This window comes from Coregonus lavaretus (genome assembly GCF_964263955.1).
Source record: "Coregonus lavaretus genome assembly, chromosome: 18".
Lineage (NCBI taxonomy): Eukaryota > Metazoa > Chordata > Actinopteri > Salmoniformes > Salmonidae > Coregonus > Coregonus lavaretus.
The window spans coordinates 19,406,017-19,423,907 of NC_140005.1; the positions used below are offsets into that span (position 1 = coordinate 19,406,017).

A 17,891-nucleotide genomic window follows, 5' to 3' on the forward strand; every position below is an offset into this window, starting at 1 on the left:
TGGAGGATTTTACACAGAAACTGGTGAAGGAAATGAAATTACCTATAAAACTTGAATCATAAACTAATATCAGAAATATGCCTACCTGTCTCTAGATGGAAGAACATGGGCCATCTGTCTGACCTGTCACCTGTATGTCCCCTGTACCTGTCTCTTCTCACCTGTGTCACCTCACCTCACCTCACCATATACTACCCACCACTGTGACCTGTACGCTCTTGTTGGCTGGTCCTCACTACATATTCGTCGCCAAACCCACTGGCTCCAGGCCATCTATAAATCACTGCTAGGCAAATCCCCGCCTTATCTTAGCTCATTGGTCACCATAGCAACACCCACCCGTAGTATGCGCTCCAGCAGGCATATCTCACTGGTCATCCCCAAAGCCAACACCTCCTTTGGCCGCCATTCCTTCCAGTTCTCTGCTGCCAATGACTGGAACAAATTGCAAAAATCTCTGAAGCTGGAGACACTTATCTCCCTCACTAACTTTAAGCATCAGTTGTCAGAGCACCTTACCGATCACTGCACCTGTACACAGCCCATCTGAAATTAGCCTGCCCAACTACCTCATCCCTATATTGTTATTTATTTTGCTCATTTGTACCCCAGTATCTCTATTTGCACATCATCTCTTGCACATCTATCATTCCAGTGTTAATACTAAATTGTAATTATTTTGCACTATAGCCTATTTATTGCCTTACCTCCATAACTTGCTACATTTGCACACACTGTATATATATTTATTTCTGTTGTATTTTTGACTTTGTTTTGTTTTACCCCATATGTAACTCTGTGTTGTTGTTTTTATCGCACTGCTTTGCTTATCTTGGCCAGGTCGCAGTTGTAAATGAGAACTTGTTCTCAACTGGTTTACCTGGTTAAATAAAGGTGAAATAAAAAATAAATAAAAATAAAGTGTCCTCTCTCCTCTCCATAGAGCTGCCAGAGAACTGGACAGACACGCGGGAAACCCTGCTGGAGGGCATGGTGTTCCAGCTCAAGTACCTGGGCGTCACGCTGGTGGAGCAGCCCAAAGGAGAGGAGCTCTCTGCAGCCGCCGTCAAGAGGATTGTTGCCACGGTCAGCAACACACACACACACACATACACACTTGGCCTTCTATACTCCCACTCATCCTCTCCTAAGGAGTTCTGCACCCTATCCCCCCAAAATGCAAACTCCATTCTATATAGATTCCCTGACCTTTTAAAGGCCCTTTTGACAATTTTCCCAAACATACAGTGGATTGTGATCTATTCCTTATAGTTCAATACCCGCACCACCACAGTATAAAACAGTCCCATTTATTTTCCCATTAAGTTGTTGCCTTCATGAAAAGTCAACCTGCTGCAACACTTAGTGCCCCAGGCTTACTGTGCCATTTCAACCAGAGTAGTAGTGAAGCATCTGTGTGTTGCTTTGGCCAGGTTTATTATACAGTAACAGAAAGGCTTATTGTTAATAAATCTGTCAGCTCCACACTAATTAAATTAGGGGGAGCTGATCAGGCCCAGGGCACACAGGACAGTGTCTCAGAGGTGACTGACTCTGCTCTCTCTGTCGCCACCCTGACAAGACTAACAAGGTCCTGACAGTTAATACACTAGGTAGTGTTGTTTTGGACCCAATACTTCTACTATTGACTGGTTGATAGCAGGATTTTAGAGAGAATGGCTTAGATAACAGCCTTGAGTATTTCTACTGCTCCTCTTCCTTTTCCTAGCCGGGTGTAAACAGTACCGAACTTTGTTGTTGCTTGCTCTGCCCAAGGCTCTCTGTGGACATTGCTAAGCTCCTGAGTGGTATTTGTGTGTTATAGAACTCTAACAAGCTGCTTGTCTTGACTGTGTGTGTTAGGGATATCATTAGCAGCTGAGGGGTCTGGATGCATCCCTTCAGACTGTAGTATGAAGTTGTCTAATAGATCTGTTTCTCCAGTATAATGAATCATTGTGTCTAGAAAGCTGTTATCGGCCCCCAGGGTTTTCTAAATCATGTGTTTTGTTTCTCAGAGGGAAGTGTGTTTAGGCTAGGGGCGTGTAGGTTTGATTAATGCCTGCTGGTGTCAAGGCTGTGATTTGGACTAGTTCTGTGTCAGCACTGGAGGAGATAGCAGAAGTGTGAACGGACAGTCTAGATGTGTACTTTTAGCACAGACTTGCACACTGGCAAGTGTCGCACATGTTTCTGATTGCGTTATTATTGTTCTCTTTCTGTCTGTCTGTCTCTGTCGGTCTGTCTGTCGGTCTGTCTTTCTAGGCCAAAGCCAGTGGCAAGAAACTCCAGAAAGTGACATTAAAAGTGTCCCCTCGAGGAATCATCCTCTACGACTATGCCTCTAACCAGCTGATCGAGAACATCTCCATATACAGGTTAGTCCTCCTGTCTCCCTCTCTTTGTTTCTCTCTCTCTCTCTGCCTTTCACTGACAGAGAAGAAGATACTCATGCTCTCGTTGTGAGTCGCTGAAATGTGAAATTCTATCAGGCCAAGTTCATAATTTTTAACTCGCAAAAAAACAAAGGTTATTTTCCCCCAGAATCTCCCTTCTCTTCCAAAGGGTGGAGGGTTGGATAGAGTTTCCCATCAATCTCCTCTCCCTCAAGAGGCCTCTACAACATCTATGTGTCTGAGCCCTCACCTGGGGTGTGAACACTCAAACGGGCACGCACGATAGCACACATGCGTAAGCACACACACACCCTCAATTTCACCTTTCAAAAACAGTGTGTGACTTGTAACTGCTTAGGTCAAACTTGAGTCGCTTGTCTAACATTCCACATTTATGAGAAGTGGAGTTTGAACTGGGTCTTCCCAGCACTCTATCTGGAAATGAAATGAAGCAAGGCCAGAACTTGGATCACTCTCTCACAGTAACAGAGAAGGGGTTGGCAGAATCACAACCACGTCGCTCAACTCTCATCACACTGGAGCACACCACTCTGCTCTGACTCTGAAGAGGCTGGGTGATCTTCACACTAACTATCCAGCTGTGACCCAATGTAATCGTGTTGGTTAAATTTAAAGCAAACGTCATTCACTGGGGTCCTCCTCTCCAGGCATCCGCTAGAGAAGATGGACGAGCAGGAAATGAAATGGATTAGACACACAATTTTACAATGCTCTCACTCGAACATCTGTCGTAAATCCCACAGCGTCACATTGTGCAGCTGTGGGCTTTTTTAAATGTGTATATATATATATATATATATATATATATATATTGTTTTTAGTCATTTAGCAGACGCTCTTATCCAGAGCGACTTACAGTTAGATAGCAGAGAAACCTTTTACATGTTGCATTTTTATATCTCTGAGTAATTAGTTAACTAGACATTTGATCTCCCCGCAGTGATGTTGACAGTTTGAGCAGCAGTGTACTGGTGTGGAGAGGAACAGGGAGGGCAGATGGTGGTCATTCATTATCCCTGTCCCGCCACTGCTCAGGGTCCCCCTCCGACTGGCCAACCCACCTGTCAATCAGGTCTTGGGGTGATGACATCACCAATGATGTCATGTCTCTGAATATCTGCAGAACAGAGCATGTTCCAGGGGCCAGCGTTAGAGAAAGAGCAGACCTGTGGTTAAGAGTCCAGGTTCAATCCAATAATGCTAAAACGCCACAGGCCCAGGCGGGCTAGGTGGACACAGCAGGCATCAGTCTTTATGGCTGACACTAATGGAGCCAAGGTACACTGGGGATCAACTACAGATAGATGTCATGAAGTTAAAATTCACCGCCTGTATCTTTTGATTGGCTCTCCACCTGTACGCTATAGTGTGTGTGTCTGTGTGGAATGTGATGGGTGTATTTGATGTGGAAATTAAAGATTTAAGAGTCTAAATCTGATTTTAGTGGGCTTAAAGGCTTAGTGAAGATGAAGTGGTGTGATAGCCTTGCCCGATCCGCGGTGACTCTTAGATTTTTAGGTTTTATTCAAACTAGTTTGTCTCTGACCCCCCTCAGGATATCCTACTGCACAGCAGACAAGATGCACGACAAAGTGTTTGCCTACATCGCCCAGAGCCAACAGAACGAAACTCTTGAGTGCCACGCCTACCTCTGCACCAAGAGGAAGGTGGTGAGTCCGTGTGTGTGCCTGTGCGCCCTCTTCCAAATAGTCTTCCTCCAAGGGGGGTTTTGGGAATGATTGTGCCACTCCCTTTCTTTCCTTCCCCTTGTTAATTTAGCTCTGGTCCAAAGGCCACACTTCCTCCCAGCTGCATAAAACAACTGTAATGAAAAGGAGAAGTTGAACTGAGCAGTAGGGAACAACACCTAGGTTAATGTTCCCTCATCAAGTAGTCCCTAGTTCTGCTCTCATCTGTCATCAATGGATTTTCATCTCCCATCTTGAAACACTTAGCCAACATCTTGTTTGTCATACTTATTGTGTTTATCTCTCCCTGCCTCGCTTTCTCTCTCTCTCTCTCTCTCTCTCTCTCTCTCTCTCTCTCTCTCTCTCTCTCCTTCTCTCTCTCTCCCTCTCTCCCTCTCTCCCTCTCCCTCTCCCTCTCTCCACCCAGGCCCAGGCAGTGACGTTAACAGTGGCCCAGGCCTTCAGAGTGGCGTTTGAATTCTGGCAGGCCTCCAAAGAAGGTAGCATGGTCACCCCTGACGACTAGAGAAGTGTGATGGCTGCCTGATATTCTTTGAGTGTTCATATCCTCCTACTCTCTCCCTTTCCTTCCCCCCCAACTCTTTCATTCTTTCACCCTGTTGCCTCTCAGCCTCTATTCTCTTTCAGTACACACTTAATTATCTCCTGTTCACATGCAATGCATGTAGCTATTCTCTACAATAGCTGAATGAGGGACGATCGAGTGGAGTTTCTCAATCCCACCGTAGTTCCTGTACTATGTGGCAACATAAATGACCCTGTCCTCCCTCACCTTGGCCCTGACCCCTCAGAGGCATGTGAAATAGTTAGCTCCCCATCAGGAAGGTCCACATTTGATTAAAACAGTGCCTCTGTGGGAACAACCAGGCCAGAAAGGGAAACCTGGCTTAGTTCAGTAAACCCACTTTATTAAGGGCAGAATACTCTGGTTAAAGGCTGATATGGATATTGACAGGAGCTCAGTGAGTCGTAGCCTAGGTGGGTTAGAGTCAATCTGGCCTGTTTCCTGTGTTTTCACTGTGGGCTGTGAGAACATGAGGCAGAAGTGGGAGAGATGGAAGTCACCAATGAGATGGTGAGGACTACTTCAACCGGAGTGGAAATATTTTATTCTAGTACATTAATTATTTACTAGGTATATAGTTTAATTGAAGTATTTTTTACTTTGAGCATGTACAGTAGTGTATCTGTGTGCGTGTGAAGACAGCTATCCAGCTCCTACGGTACTCGCCCAGGCTAAACGGATGAAGATGTGTGTACACACACTGAATGTGCTGTGTTAGCAAGGTGTCACAAACCCATTCATGGTTTTCACAGATCAGCAGAATATGTATGTAATTTACTGCATGTATGACTTCTATGTAAATGAGAACTCCTGGGGGTATTCTCTACGTGTGTGTCAGTATTTCTCCCTCTTCACACCTAGGGCTGTTACGGTGACCGTATTACCGCCACACTGGCGGTCACGAGTCATGATGACAGTCAAATTCCACGTGACTGTATAGTCACGGTAATTGGGCTTCTCTGAGCTCTGATGCTGCTGATGGTCATCAGTAGCCTACCAAACTTGCTAACTGCCTGGTACTCAGCACTCTATTGTCCCTGTAATAACTCTGACATCAATGCAAATTAAATCGAAAATCTAATCAAACACTTCATGAGCGCCCACGAGCTCATGTTGCGCAACATTTCTATAGGCTATGCAATTGCGTGAGAAAACCGAGTGATGGAGGAGGATCCCATCAGCTTTCTACAGGCTAGGCCTACTATATTTATTTCTCAACTTTCCTAATATTAAGCACATTGCTTCTCTTTACAACAGGAGGAAAGCCTACCTGGCTGGCATGAAAATGAACCATGGGAAAAGGATCCTCCATTCGCTATTTAAGTGCATAGATGACATGTATTTATTTCCCCTGACCCTATTTCGAGACAGGTGCATGATAATGGTCCGTTCTAAATCAAAGCAAATTTCACACATATAGTGCCTTCGGAAAGTATTCAGACCCCTTGACTTTTTCCAAATGTTGTTAGGTTACAGCCTTATTCTAAAATTGATTAAATTGTTTTTTTCCCTCATCAATCTACAGTCGTGGTCAAAAGTTTTGAGAATGACACAAGTATTGGTCCTCACAAAGTTCGCTGCTTCAATGGTATGAGATTTTTGTCAGATGTTACTATGGTATACTGAAGTATAATTACAAGCATTCCATAAGTGTCAAAGGCTTTTATTGACAATTACATTAAGTTTATGCAAAGAGTCAATATTTGCAGTGTTGACCCTTCTTTTTCAAGACCTCTGCAATCCGCCCTGGCATGCTGTCAATTAACTTCTGGGCCACATCCTGAGTGATGGCAGCCCATTCTTGCATAATCAATGCTTGGAGTTTGTCAGAATTTGTGGGTTTTTGTTTGTCCACACGCCTCTTGAGGATCGACCACAAGTTCTCAATGGGATTAAGGTCTGGGGAGTTTCCTGGCCATGGACCCAAAATGTCAATGTTTTGTTCCCCGAGCCACTTAGTTATCACTTTTGCCTTATGGCAAGGTGCTCTATCATGCTGGTAAAGGCATTGGTCGTCACCAAACTGTTCTTGGATGGTTGGGAGGAGTTGCTATCGGAAGATGTGTTGGTACCATTCTTTATTCATGGCTGTGTTCTTAGGCAAAATTGTGAGTGAGCCCACTCCCTTGGCTGAGAAGCAACCCCACACATGAATGGTCTCAGGATGCTTTACTGTTGGCATGACACAGGACTGATGGTAGCGCTCACCTTATCTTCTCCGGACAAGGTGTTTTCCTGATGCCCCAAACAATCGAAAAGGGGATTCATCAGAGAAAATGACTTTACCCCAGTCCTCAGCAGTCCAATCTCTGTACCTTTTGCAGAATATCAGTCTGTCCCTGTTTTTCCTGGAGAGAAGTGGCTTCTTTGCTGCTCTTCTTGACACCAGGCCATCCTCCAAAAGTCTTCGCCTCACACCTGCCTGCTGCCATTCCTGAGCAAGCTCTGCACTGGTGGTGCCCCGATCCCGCAGCTGAATCAACTTTAGGAGACGGTCCTGGTGCTTGCTGGACTTTCTTGGGCGCCCTGACGCCTTCTTCACAACAATTGAACCTTTCTCCTTGAAGTTCTTGATGATCCGATAAATGGTTGATTTAGGTGCAATCTTACTAGCAGCAATATCCTTGCCTGTGAAGCCCTTTTTGTTCAAAGCAATGATGACGGCACGTGTTTCCTTGCAGCTAACCATGGTTAACAGAGGAAGAACAATGATTTCAAGCACCACCCTCCTTTTTAAGCTTCCAGTCTGTTATTCTAACTCAATCAGCATGACAGAGTGATCTCCAGCCTTGTCCTCGTCAACACTCTCACCTGTGTTAATGAGAGAATCACTGACATGATGGCAGCTGGTCCTTTTGTGGCAGGGCTGAAATGCAGTGGAAATGTTTTTGGGGGATTAAGTTCATTTTCATGACAAAGAGGGACTTTGCAATTAATTGCAATTCATCTCATCACTCTTCATGACATTCTGGAGTATATGCAAATTCCCATCATCAAAACTGAGGCAGCAGACTTTATGAAAATTAGTATTTGTGTCATTCTCAAAACTTTTGACCACGACTGTACACACAATACCCCATAATGCCAAAGCAAAAACAGGTTTTTATAAATGTTTGCTAATTTATCAAATAAATAAAAAACTGAAATATCACATTTACAAGGATTCAGACCCTTTAATCAGTACTTTGTTCAAGTACCTTTGGCAGCTATTAAAGCCTTGAGTCTGCTTGGGTATGACGCTACAAGCTTGGCACACCTATATTTGGGGAGTTTCTCCCATTCTTCTATGCAGATCCTCTCAAGCTCTGTCAGGTTGGATGGGGAGCGTTGCTGCACAGCTATTTTCAGGTCTCTCCAGAGATGTTAGATCGTGTTCAAGTCCGGGCTCTGGCTGAGCCACTCAAGGACATTCAAAGACTTGTCCCGAAGCCACTCCTGCGTTGTCTTGGCTGTGTGCTTAGGGTCGTTGTCCTGCTGGAAGGTCAACCTTCACCCCAGTCTGAGGTCCTGAGCACTCCGGAGCAGGTTTTCATCAATGATCGCTTCGTTCATCTTTGCCTCGATCCTGACTAGTCTCCCAGTCCCTGCTGCTGAAGAACATCCCCACAGCATGATGCTGCCACCACAATGCTTCACCGTAGGGATGGTGCCAGGTTTCCTCCAGATGTGACGCATGGCATTCAGGCCAAAGAGTTCAATCTTGGTTTCATCAGATCAGAGAATCTTGTTTCTCATGGTCTGAGAGTCTTTAGCTGCCTTTTGCAAACTCCAAGCGGGCTGTCATGTGCCTTTTACTGAGGAGTGGCTTCCGTCTGGCCACTCTACCAGAAGGCCTGATTGGTGGAGTGCTGCAGGGATGGTTGTCCTTCTGGAAGGTTCTCCACTGAGGAACTCTAGAGCTCTTTCAGAGTGACCATCGGGTTCTTGGTCACATCCCTGACCAAGGCTCTTCTCCCCCGATTGCTCAGTTTGGCCGAGCTGCCAGCTCAAGGAAGAGTGTTGGTGGTTCCAAACTTCTTCCATTTAAGAATGATGGAGGCCACTGTGTTCTTGGGGACCTTCAATGCTGCAGAAATATTTTGGTACCCTTCCCCAGACCTGTGCCTCGACACAATCCTGTCTCGGAGGTCTACGGACCATTCCTTCGACCACATGGCTTGGTTTTTGCTCGGACATGCACTGTCAACTGTGGGACCTTATATAGACAGGTGTGTGCCATTTTTCAGATCATGTCCAATCAATTGAATTTAACACAGGTGGACTCCAATCAGGTTATGGAAACATCTCAAGGATGATAAATGGAAACAGGATGCATCTGAGCTCAATTTTGAGTCTCATAGCAAAGGGTCTGAATACTTATGTAAATAAGGTATTTCAGTTTATTTTTAATACATTTGCAAAAATGTCAAAAACCTGTTTTCGCTTTGTCATTCTGGGATATTGTGTAGATTACTTAGTATTTGTATTTATTTAATCAATTTTAGAATAAGGCTGTAACGTACCAAAATGTGGAAAAATCAAGGAGTCTGAATACTTTCTGAAGGCACTGTATATTATTTAGTATATGTAAAGACAAGATTAAATCAAGAACAGTCTGATGGGTGACAATATTAGCCTATCACTTGTGAATGATGCCCAGCTTGTGTGTATTAAGGCGCGAATAAGCGCATGCCTTTTTTTTTGCAACTTTTTCATGTAGCCTAGCCTGTAGGCCGATATGTTTTGATAAGGTTTGTATCACAACTAAAGTGCTCAAATAACTTTTTAAAATTAAGCACATTAATCCGCTTTACAACAGGTGTAGAGCCTAACTGGCATACATACGTAGCGTGTGAGTTTCAAGTTTGGGGAAGATAATTTTCACCATAAAAATTCACCTTTTTATAATAAAAGCACTTTTGAGAATGGTATTTTCCTGCTAATTGATTGCATTGTGGAATATTTGCGCTTATACACTGCCGTGTGTGCATTGCTCCACTTATAATGTGAAGAAATAGCCTAATAGTTTATCAATATGATATATCATGTTTTATTTTTTAGTACTTTTTACCCCTTTTTCTCCCCTATTTTGTGATATCCAATCGGTAGTTACAGTCTTGTCCCATCACTGCAACTCCCGTACGGACTCGGGAGATGTGAAGGTCGAGAGCCATGCATCCTCCGAAACACGACCCTGCCAAGCCGCACTGCTTCTTGACACACTGCTCGCTTAACCCGGAAGCCAGCCGCACCAATGTGTCGTAGGAAACACCGTACAGCTGGCCGGCCAAACCCTCCCCTAACCCGGACGACGCTGGGTCAATTGTGCGCTGCCTCATGGGTCTCCCAGTCACAGCCGGCTGCGACACAGCCTGGGATCGAACCTGGGTCTGTAGTGACGCCTCAAACACTGCGATGCAGTGCCTTAGACTGCTGCACCACTTAGGAGGCCCTTTTATCAAAATTGTAAGCTAAACTTTATGATCTGTTGCGTCAGCCTCATTGCTTAAAAAATGTTTTTTATGCTAGTGGTTGTATTAATTTGGGATCTATCACATCCCACAACTGTCCTAGACTATGTTTGGAATATTTATTTCTCACAACGAAAATAGTGCAAAAGTTGACCTATTATTTTCTGTGCGAGAAATAAATATTCCAAACCTAGTCTGGGACAGTTGTGGGATGCGATAGATCCCAAATTAATACAACCAAAAGTTGATAGGCTAGTGCTTTTGCTGTTCGTTAGGCCTACTCATCTTGTTGGCTGACGAAAAGTAAGTGTGGACAGTTGGATAAGGACGCACTCAGTGAGAAAGACCCGATCACATGACGGGCATTAGCTAATAAGAATTGAGATATCTGAGAGAGCCATGTGAGTGAGAGGTGCTTCAGAGCATGCAGCCGGGAGAAGGGAATTATAATTATTATATTCAGCCCAAGGGCACAATGGCCACTGGCCGCAAAAGGCAGGGATTATTTTAGGGGGCGTTACGGCCACACAAAGGGGATGCTGCTTCGAGGCATTATCAAGTGCTTGTCAAATTGTGAATGAGAGACTGATGAAATGTGTGCAGCCTGCACAAATAACAAAGCAGAGCTCATGCGTTTCATGCGACTTTTTTCAAATCGTCATTAGAGCCGCATCATGCAGCCTTAGAATACAGTGGGGAGAACAAGTATTTGATACACTGCCGATTTTGCAGGTTTTCCTACTTACAAAGCATGTAGAGGTCTGTAATTTTTATAATCGGTACACTTCAACTGTGAGAGAGGGAATCCAGAAAATCACATTGTATGATTTTTAAGTAATTATTTTGCATTTTATTGCATGACATAAGTATTTGATACATCAGAAAAGCAGAACATAATATTTGGTACATAAACCTTTGTTTGCAATTACAGAGATCATACGTTTCCTGTAGGTCTTGACCAGGTTTGCACACACTGCAGCAGGGATTTTGGCCCACTCCTCCATACAGACCTTCTCCAGATCCTTCAGGTTTCGGGGCTGTTGCTGGGCAATACGGACTTTCAGCTCCCTCCAAAGATTTTCTATTGGGTTCAGGTCTGGAGACTGGCTAGGCCACTCCAGGCCCTTGAGATGCTTCTTACAGAGCCACTCCTTAGTTGCCCTGGCTGTGTGTTTCAGGTTGTTGTCATGCTGGAAGACCCAGCCACGACCCATCTTCAATACTCTTACTGAGGGAAGGAGGTTGTTGGCCAAGATCTCGCGATACATGGCCCCATCCATCCTCCCCTCAATACGGTGCAGTCGTCCTGTCCCCTTGCAGAAAAGCATCCCCAAAGAATTATGTTTCCACCTCCATGCTTCACAGTTGGGATGGTGTTCTTGGGGTTGTACTCATCCTTCTTCTTCCTCCAAACACGGCGAGTGGAGTTTAGACCAAAAAGCTCTATTTTTTTCTCATCAGACCACATGACCTTCTCCCATTCCTCCTCTGGATCATCCAGATGGTCATTAGCAAACTTCAGACGGGCCTGGACATGCGCTGGCTTGAGCAGGGGGACCTTGCGTGCGCTGCAGGATTTTAATCCATGACGGCGTAGTGTGTTACTAATGGTTTTCTTTGAGACTGTGGTCCCAGCTCTCTTCAGGTCATTGACCAGGTCCTGCCGTGTAGTTCTGGGCTGATCCCTCACCTTCCTCATGATCATTGATTCCCCACGAGGTGAGATCACGCATGGAGCCCCAGACCGAGGGTGATTGACCGTCATCTTGAACTTCTTCCATTTTCTAATAATTGCGCCAACAGTTGTTGCCTTCTCACCAAGCTGCTTGCCTATTGTCCTGTAGCCCATCCCAGCCTTGTGCAGGTCTACAATTTTATCCCTGATGTCCTTACACAGCTCTCTGGTCTTGGCCATTGTGGAGAGGTTGGAGTCTGTTTGATTGAGTGTGTGGACAGGTGTCTTTTATACAGTTAACGAGTTCAAACAGGTGCAGTTAATACAGGTAATGAGTGGAGAACAGGAGGGCTTCTTAAAGAAAAACTAACAGGTCTGTGAGAGCCGGAATTCTTACTGGTTGGTAGGTGATCAAATACTTATGTCATGCAATAAAATGCAAATTAATTACTTAAAAATCATACAATGTGATTTTCTGGATTTTTGTTTTAGATTCCGTCTCTCACAGTTGAAGTGTACCTATGATAAAAATTACAGACCTCTACATGCTTTGTAAGTAGGAAAACCTGCAAAATCGGCAGTGTATCAAATACTTGTTCTCCCCACTGTATATTAAAAATACAAACGTTGGGCTATATGTTTTGATCATAACTAAAGTTGCATAAATAACTCTAAATTAAGCATATAGGAAGACCTGTTTCTTTGTTAACCGCTCAACACAGAATAGCCACATGTGCGCACTCCCTCAAATATTTTGAAGAAAACAACATCCTTTTTATTTTATTCAGCTATGTTCTATTGTATTCTTCATACTATAAAATATGGAATTCTAAGCTAATCTTGTCTGCTAAATGAGCTAGTGTAGCCCACAGCCATATGGCATAGCCAGATCAGGGCCTAACATAAGGATAAAGAGTATGCTATTCTGTTCTTCTGAAGTAGACTATATTTTCTTGATATCATGTTTCTTTAGACCTGTCTATACATAATGGATTTATTGTGATGGTGTAGGCTATGGATTTATTAGACTTTTTTAAATGTAGATGTTCCAAAGGTCTGCATCAGTGGCTTGTAGGCTATATGTGTTTATGTTAATTACGGTGTGACTGGCAGTTATTTGCTTGACAATCACCGGCTGACAAAATATCATGACCGCCACAGCCCTATTCACACCTCCATATGGCATGCCCTCTCTTACTATGTTGTCTTTTGTTTCTAGATATTTCCAAATGTAATTTGTGACTGTGTATCTAGTCTGTTACCTGGATCTAGAGGGCTGCATGGACCTGCGGATCCCGACAGATTATTGCGGCGCGCTCTGCATTTTTCATGCTTCGGGTGGTCAGACAACTGGGATGAAACCATTTTTTCCCCCGCAGATTATTTGCAAACGGTCGTCTTTCTGCTTTGTTTCTGCGTTAGCCTTTGACACATTATTCACACACTCTCAGAATTCGCTGCTTCAATTTCAGGAGCCTTCCTCTCCTCTCCTCTCCTCTCCTCTCCTCTCCTCTCCTCTCCTCTCCTCTCCTCTCCTCTCCTCTCCTCTCCTCTCCTCTCCTCTCCTAGTTTGGCGTGCGAGATCAAGTGCGTCCTACAGTAGGCCATATGAAATAGGGTAGGCTGCTTATGCATGGACTGAGAATCACGTGGCAGTTATATTTCCAAGGAAATCAACTTAAATTTGATTAGACTATAGTTTACTACAGTGTCTGTAAATAAATATTGATAATGCAGAGAAGTAGAGGGCACTCAACCAACGTGAGTTGAGGTGCAATCAAAAAATAGCAACGTGCATACCATGGTGAGCGAGCGTTGCACCTTTTTCCTTTTCAATAAATATTGATTACCCATTTATTTGTCTCTGCCTGCAAATTGTCCCACTCCTAAAAGGTAGGCTATATGAAAAACTTAGTTCAAGAGAAAGTGTAAGCGTCCACTCCCTCTCCAACTCTGCTCTCTTCAAACTACATCTAGCCTATTGGCTGAAAACCAGTGGGAGCGGGCAGGTGCGGTATGAAAAGCTGCAGGTTTTGGTGGGAGTGGGATGAAAAACTCAGTCCTGCTCAAACCTCTACCTAGATCCTTGTAACGTTCCTGTTTTCTTTTCCTTGTCTAAACCCCTCTTTCTGTTTGTCACTGTCAGAGATGAGGGAGAGAGGAGGAGGAGGAGGGAGAGACGAGGGAGGGAGGCAGAGAGGGGGTGAGGGAGGGAGAGAGGCTGTGACAATGGCAGTTCAGTCCTGTGACAGCTGGGTGCCTGTGCCATTGATCCTGTCTCACTGAGAGAGTGAAGGAGTGGTTATTTATTAATCCCTTTACACCCACTAGCCTTTCATTTACTCCCCCCTTTTAGTGGTTTTGGACAGGAGAAGGTTGTGTTTACCGCAGAGCCTTTTGATAGTGTTTTAATTTGGATGCATTTCCATTTTATTATTTTATTATTTTTCAGAGATCAAGGCAGCGGAGGGCTGTTTAGTTTCCCCGCTTCTGTGTTCCACTCCGCATTTCAGAAATGAATATTAAAGCTGCAAATTAGGAGTGCAGACTTTTCTCCCCTCGCGCTCTCTCCCCTTGTACCTCGTCAGAGTTTGCTCAGACTCTGAGCCATCAGGAGCGCTAACCCCTCTGATTTGCTGGGCTGCGTCTTGTCTTGTTCTACACAATGTGGCTGATGAGGGAGAGAGTGGAGTAGAAAGGAGTGGGGCTTTGGGGAGCTATCAAAGGAAGTAGTTGTGTTCTCTTGTTGCAGAAGGAGAGAACTAAAAACGAAAAAGCTTTGAGACTGCTCTGTGAGTTACATGGCCCTAGAGGATTGTGGGTAGGAACATCAGGGTGGTTGTCTCTTTGCTGTACATCATTGCATCCCCCCCCCTCACCCCCCCCCAACCACACACACTCCCACCCCCACACAGCCCCACCATATTACTTACTCTAAACCGCATCCCTGACCCACATCCTTATAAGCTCTCATCTCTATGCATGAGAAATAGTGATTTGAAGTGTATTTACAGTAAACACAACTAGCTAGTATAGCTTTGATTTTGCCTCAGTGAACTCTCAATATTATTTGGAGTTGTTTCAATGTCTGATGGCACTCTCACACCCTGTCTGGGGGCTATCCAGTGCAGTGGAAAAGAGGGCGCAGTCGCCCAGGGAATGGTTTAGAACCCAGTCACCACTCCGCCACCGTGACTCTCCTGGAGAATGGGACTCTCGGGAGGGGGGCCATGTTTTTTATGCTTCAGCTGGACGATGGCTAAGGAATCTTAAAAAGGCCTTAATGTAACCAATGCCCTTGAGGGACAGGCTGAGATGTGCTTTTAATCTCCACCGACGGTAATGGAAGCATTAGGTACAGTAGGTCAGCAGCCAGGCCTTTTGAGAATGATCAGGCCTGCTCAGATACTGTGTATTGGTTTGCTTGAGTGCATCACAAGTATGTGTTTGTGCGTGAGCAAAAAACTCACCTTTCATCACAGGGGAATGGAAACATGCATGCAATGCATACCCATAGTGGATATGTATGTCCATACATGTGTGTGCATTTATAGGCCTATACTTTCTGTAGAGACCCTTCTCTAGTTATATAAACCATACTGTGAACACGTACTGTGTAGTCTGAGACTGAAATTCATAGAAAAGCATTCAGATTATCCAGGAAGTCCCAGGAAAGCTCTTTGGGTCTGTGCTCAACATAACCCTGCTCCCAGCAGGTGAGAATGTTAGGAGAGGAGACGGGCTTTATCCATGTGACCCAGATGCTCCTTATTAAGACAAAGGAGGAACTGTCTGCCTGACTGACTGACTGGATCCTGAAGCTACAGACATGACCAGTGTTTGGTTCTGCCCTATTTAAATCTCCTGGCCTATGGCCACTGACTGACATGTTTAAGTGTAGCCACTACAGAACTTGTGGTCTTTGTGGCATCTTGTCTAAATATTAGTGTTTGGTCAAGTGCCCGATTATCTGCTGAGAATGATCAACTATGATTTACAGACATCACAAACATGATCAGCTAGATGTAAATATTCTCCTGTATTTCCCTGACTGTCTCTCTCTTTTCCCCTCTCTCTCCCCCACAGAGAAGGAGAAGCACGTGATGTCTGGGTCAGATGAGGAAGGAGCAAGTAGTAGCCAGTCGGAGAGCTCGGCCAGACTGAGCAGTCTGAAGGGAGGAGGTGAGTCACCAACCTAAAGTCTCTGCCTGAGGGCCTCAGGGATGGAATTATATTCAAAGGGCAGGCTATTCATATAGCCCAGGGCAGTTGACGATGTCAATCTGGTGCTTGTTGAGTCTCCTCCGTCTACGAATCCATTTTCGTCTAAATCCACGATCACTCCCTCACGCTGGTTACTGTCTTTATTCTTCTGAAGATACTCATGTAGATGTGATCAATACTTCAGTAGGAAGTAATGGGGATCTGTTTTTCTCAGAATGTTGTCTCTCTGATTGAGCTATTTGTTTTTGAAGTATATTTTGCACAGTGGAATGTTAAGGAGAACAGTGACTTCTGCCATGTACACATGAGAGAAGTCCAACAACAGGAAACACTGTTTGTTTGAAAAGCTTGAGGGATCTACATTCTTTGTGGCTATTAGGTTCCTCTTCCGTAGAATTCTGTAAGCAGAGAGATTCTAGTCCCTGTGACCGTTTCCTCAAATCCTGCTGGGGAGGCCTGTGCAGCTTTAGGCCCTGAAGTGCTGCATCCTGATCCAGAGCCTGATAGAGGATGACGCTCACCCTTCACCCTACAGTACCTCTGGCACACCATGTTCTCCCTCTCCTCCCCTCCCCTCCTCTGTGAGAGGGTCACAGGAGTCAGTCACTGTGTGACGCAGAGAGAACAGCCTTAAAACATCAGCTTGGCCAATGCTTCCCCCTAGTCTGGCCAGGTGGACCCCAGAGTGGGATCCCTCTAAATCTCAGCTGACACTATTAACATGGGATGGGACTGGATCAGCTCGGGATTACAATGGGATTAGGCCCGTTTGGGTTCAGTGGTTTATAGATAATCTCTAGAGAGGACAGCGAAACCCTTGACCTAGAAATCATATTTTTGTAACAGAGAGGCTTGGTGTAAGGGGATTGCAGCCCTGTTCCTTTAACTTTTGGCAGTCCTTGAGCTATGATTCATAGTCCCATAGAGGGATGTGTGGGTTAGACCCATAAGGAAGCGGTATTGACCGAGACGTAAAGTGCTTACAGTAAGTATTCACCTCCTGGGAGCTTCAGGAAGGAGTGTTGCTGAAGACTATTCAGCTTTATTCAGGAGACATGATACCCACCTCCCCTCCTCCCTCTCTGCCAGTTTTCTGCTTGTCACACAAACTAGTGTGTGTGCGGGCATGTGCGTCTAAATGTGTGTGTGGATGTGTGCACATCCTCCTGTGTCCTCTACTTGGAGATGTAGTTCCTGAGAGGCCTGAAAAATGATACTCCTGACTCAGTCTGCTGCTCACTCCTTGGGGCAAGCCTGCCAGCCGGTGCCCAGACCCCTGACCCGTTCCAAGCCCCCACACCCATCCCACTCTCAACCTCTCCTCACACAGCACCAGACCCATCCCCAATGTGGTGATGAACAGTGCTGCGGTGCCCCCTGCATCCTTCCCCATCCCAGACAGACAGATATGATGAATAATTGCTGCTGATAATTGCTTTCTTAGTGAAATGGAAGATGCAGTTAATGTCAATGAGGCCATGTTGATGGAGATAACAACATGTTGATGGAGAGAACTAGTGGAGGGGAACTGCTGCGATGGCTGAGTTGATCATTTATGAGCCTTCCTCTTTTGGGGGCCACCTGTTATGCATAGAAAAGAGGACGAAGTAAATGAGGTTATTAATGGACCCAAGTACAACTATGAGACAGATTTAGAGAACCTACTGAGATTTGACGTTCTCTTCTCAGGGGACTGATACCAGTCTGTCTGACCAGGGAATCAATAAGCACACATGGCGCAGGCAGGCACACACACACACGATTCCCAATCCTATTAAACAGCTGCGTCCACAGCAGCCATTGGAGACGATCCCATTACAGCACAGTCATCATCATGGTGAGGTGTGTGTG

General features: G+C 45.0%; 1 protein-coding gene across 2 annotated transcripts in view; it reads left to right on the forward strand.

Annotated features, from left to right (window-relative positions):
• The window catches only part of LOC311145869 (low density lipoprotein receptor adapter protein 1-B-like), a 76,078-nt gene that overhangs the window by 48,498 nt on the left and 9,689 nt on the right, over window positions 1-17,891 (forward strand). The window contains exons 2-6 of one of the 2 annotated variants that reach the window (XM_084182218.1): window positions 923-1,086; window positions 2,266-2,378; window positions 3,973-4,087; window positions 4,533-4,605; window positions 15,903-15,998. In XM_084182218.1, coding sequence (XP_084038344.1) covers window positions 923-1,086; window positions 2,266-2,378; window positions 3,973-4,087; window positions 4,533-4,605; window positions 15,903-15,998 — 561 coding nt within the window. The remainder of the gene's footprint in view (window positions 1-922; window positions 1,087-2,265; window positions 2,379-3,972; window positions 4,088-4,532; window positions 4,606-15,902; window positions 15,999-17,891) is intronic. The other variant, XM_084182219.1, reaches the window with a different exon arrangement.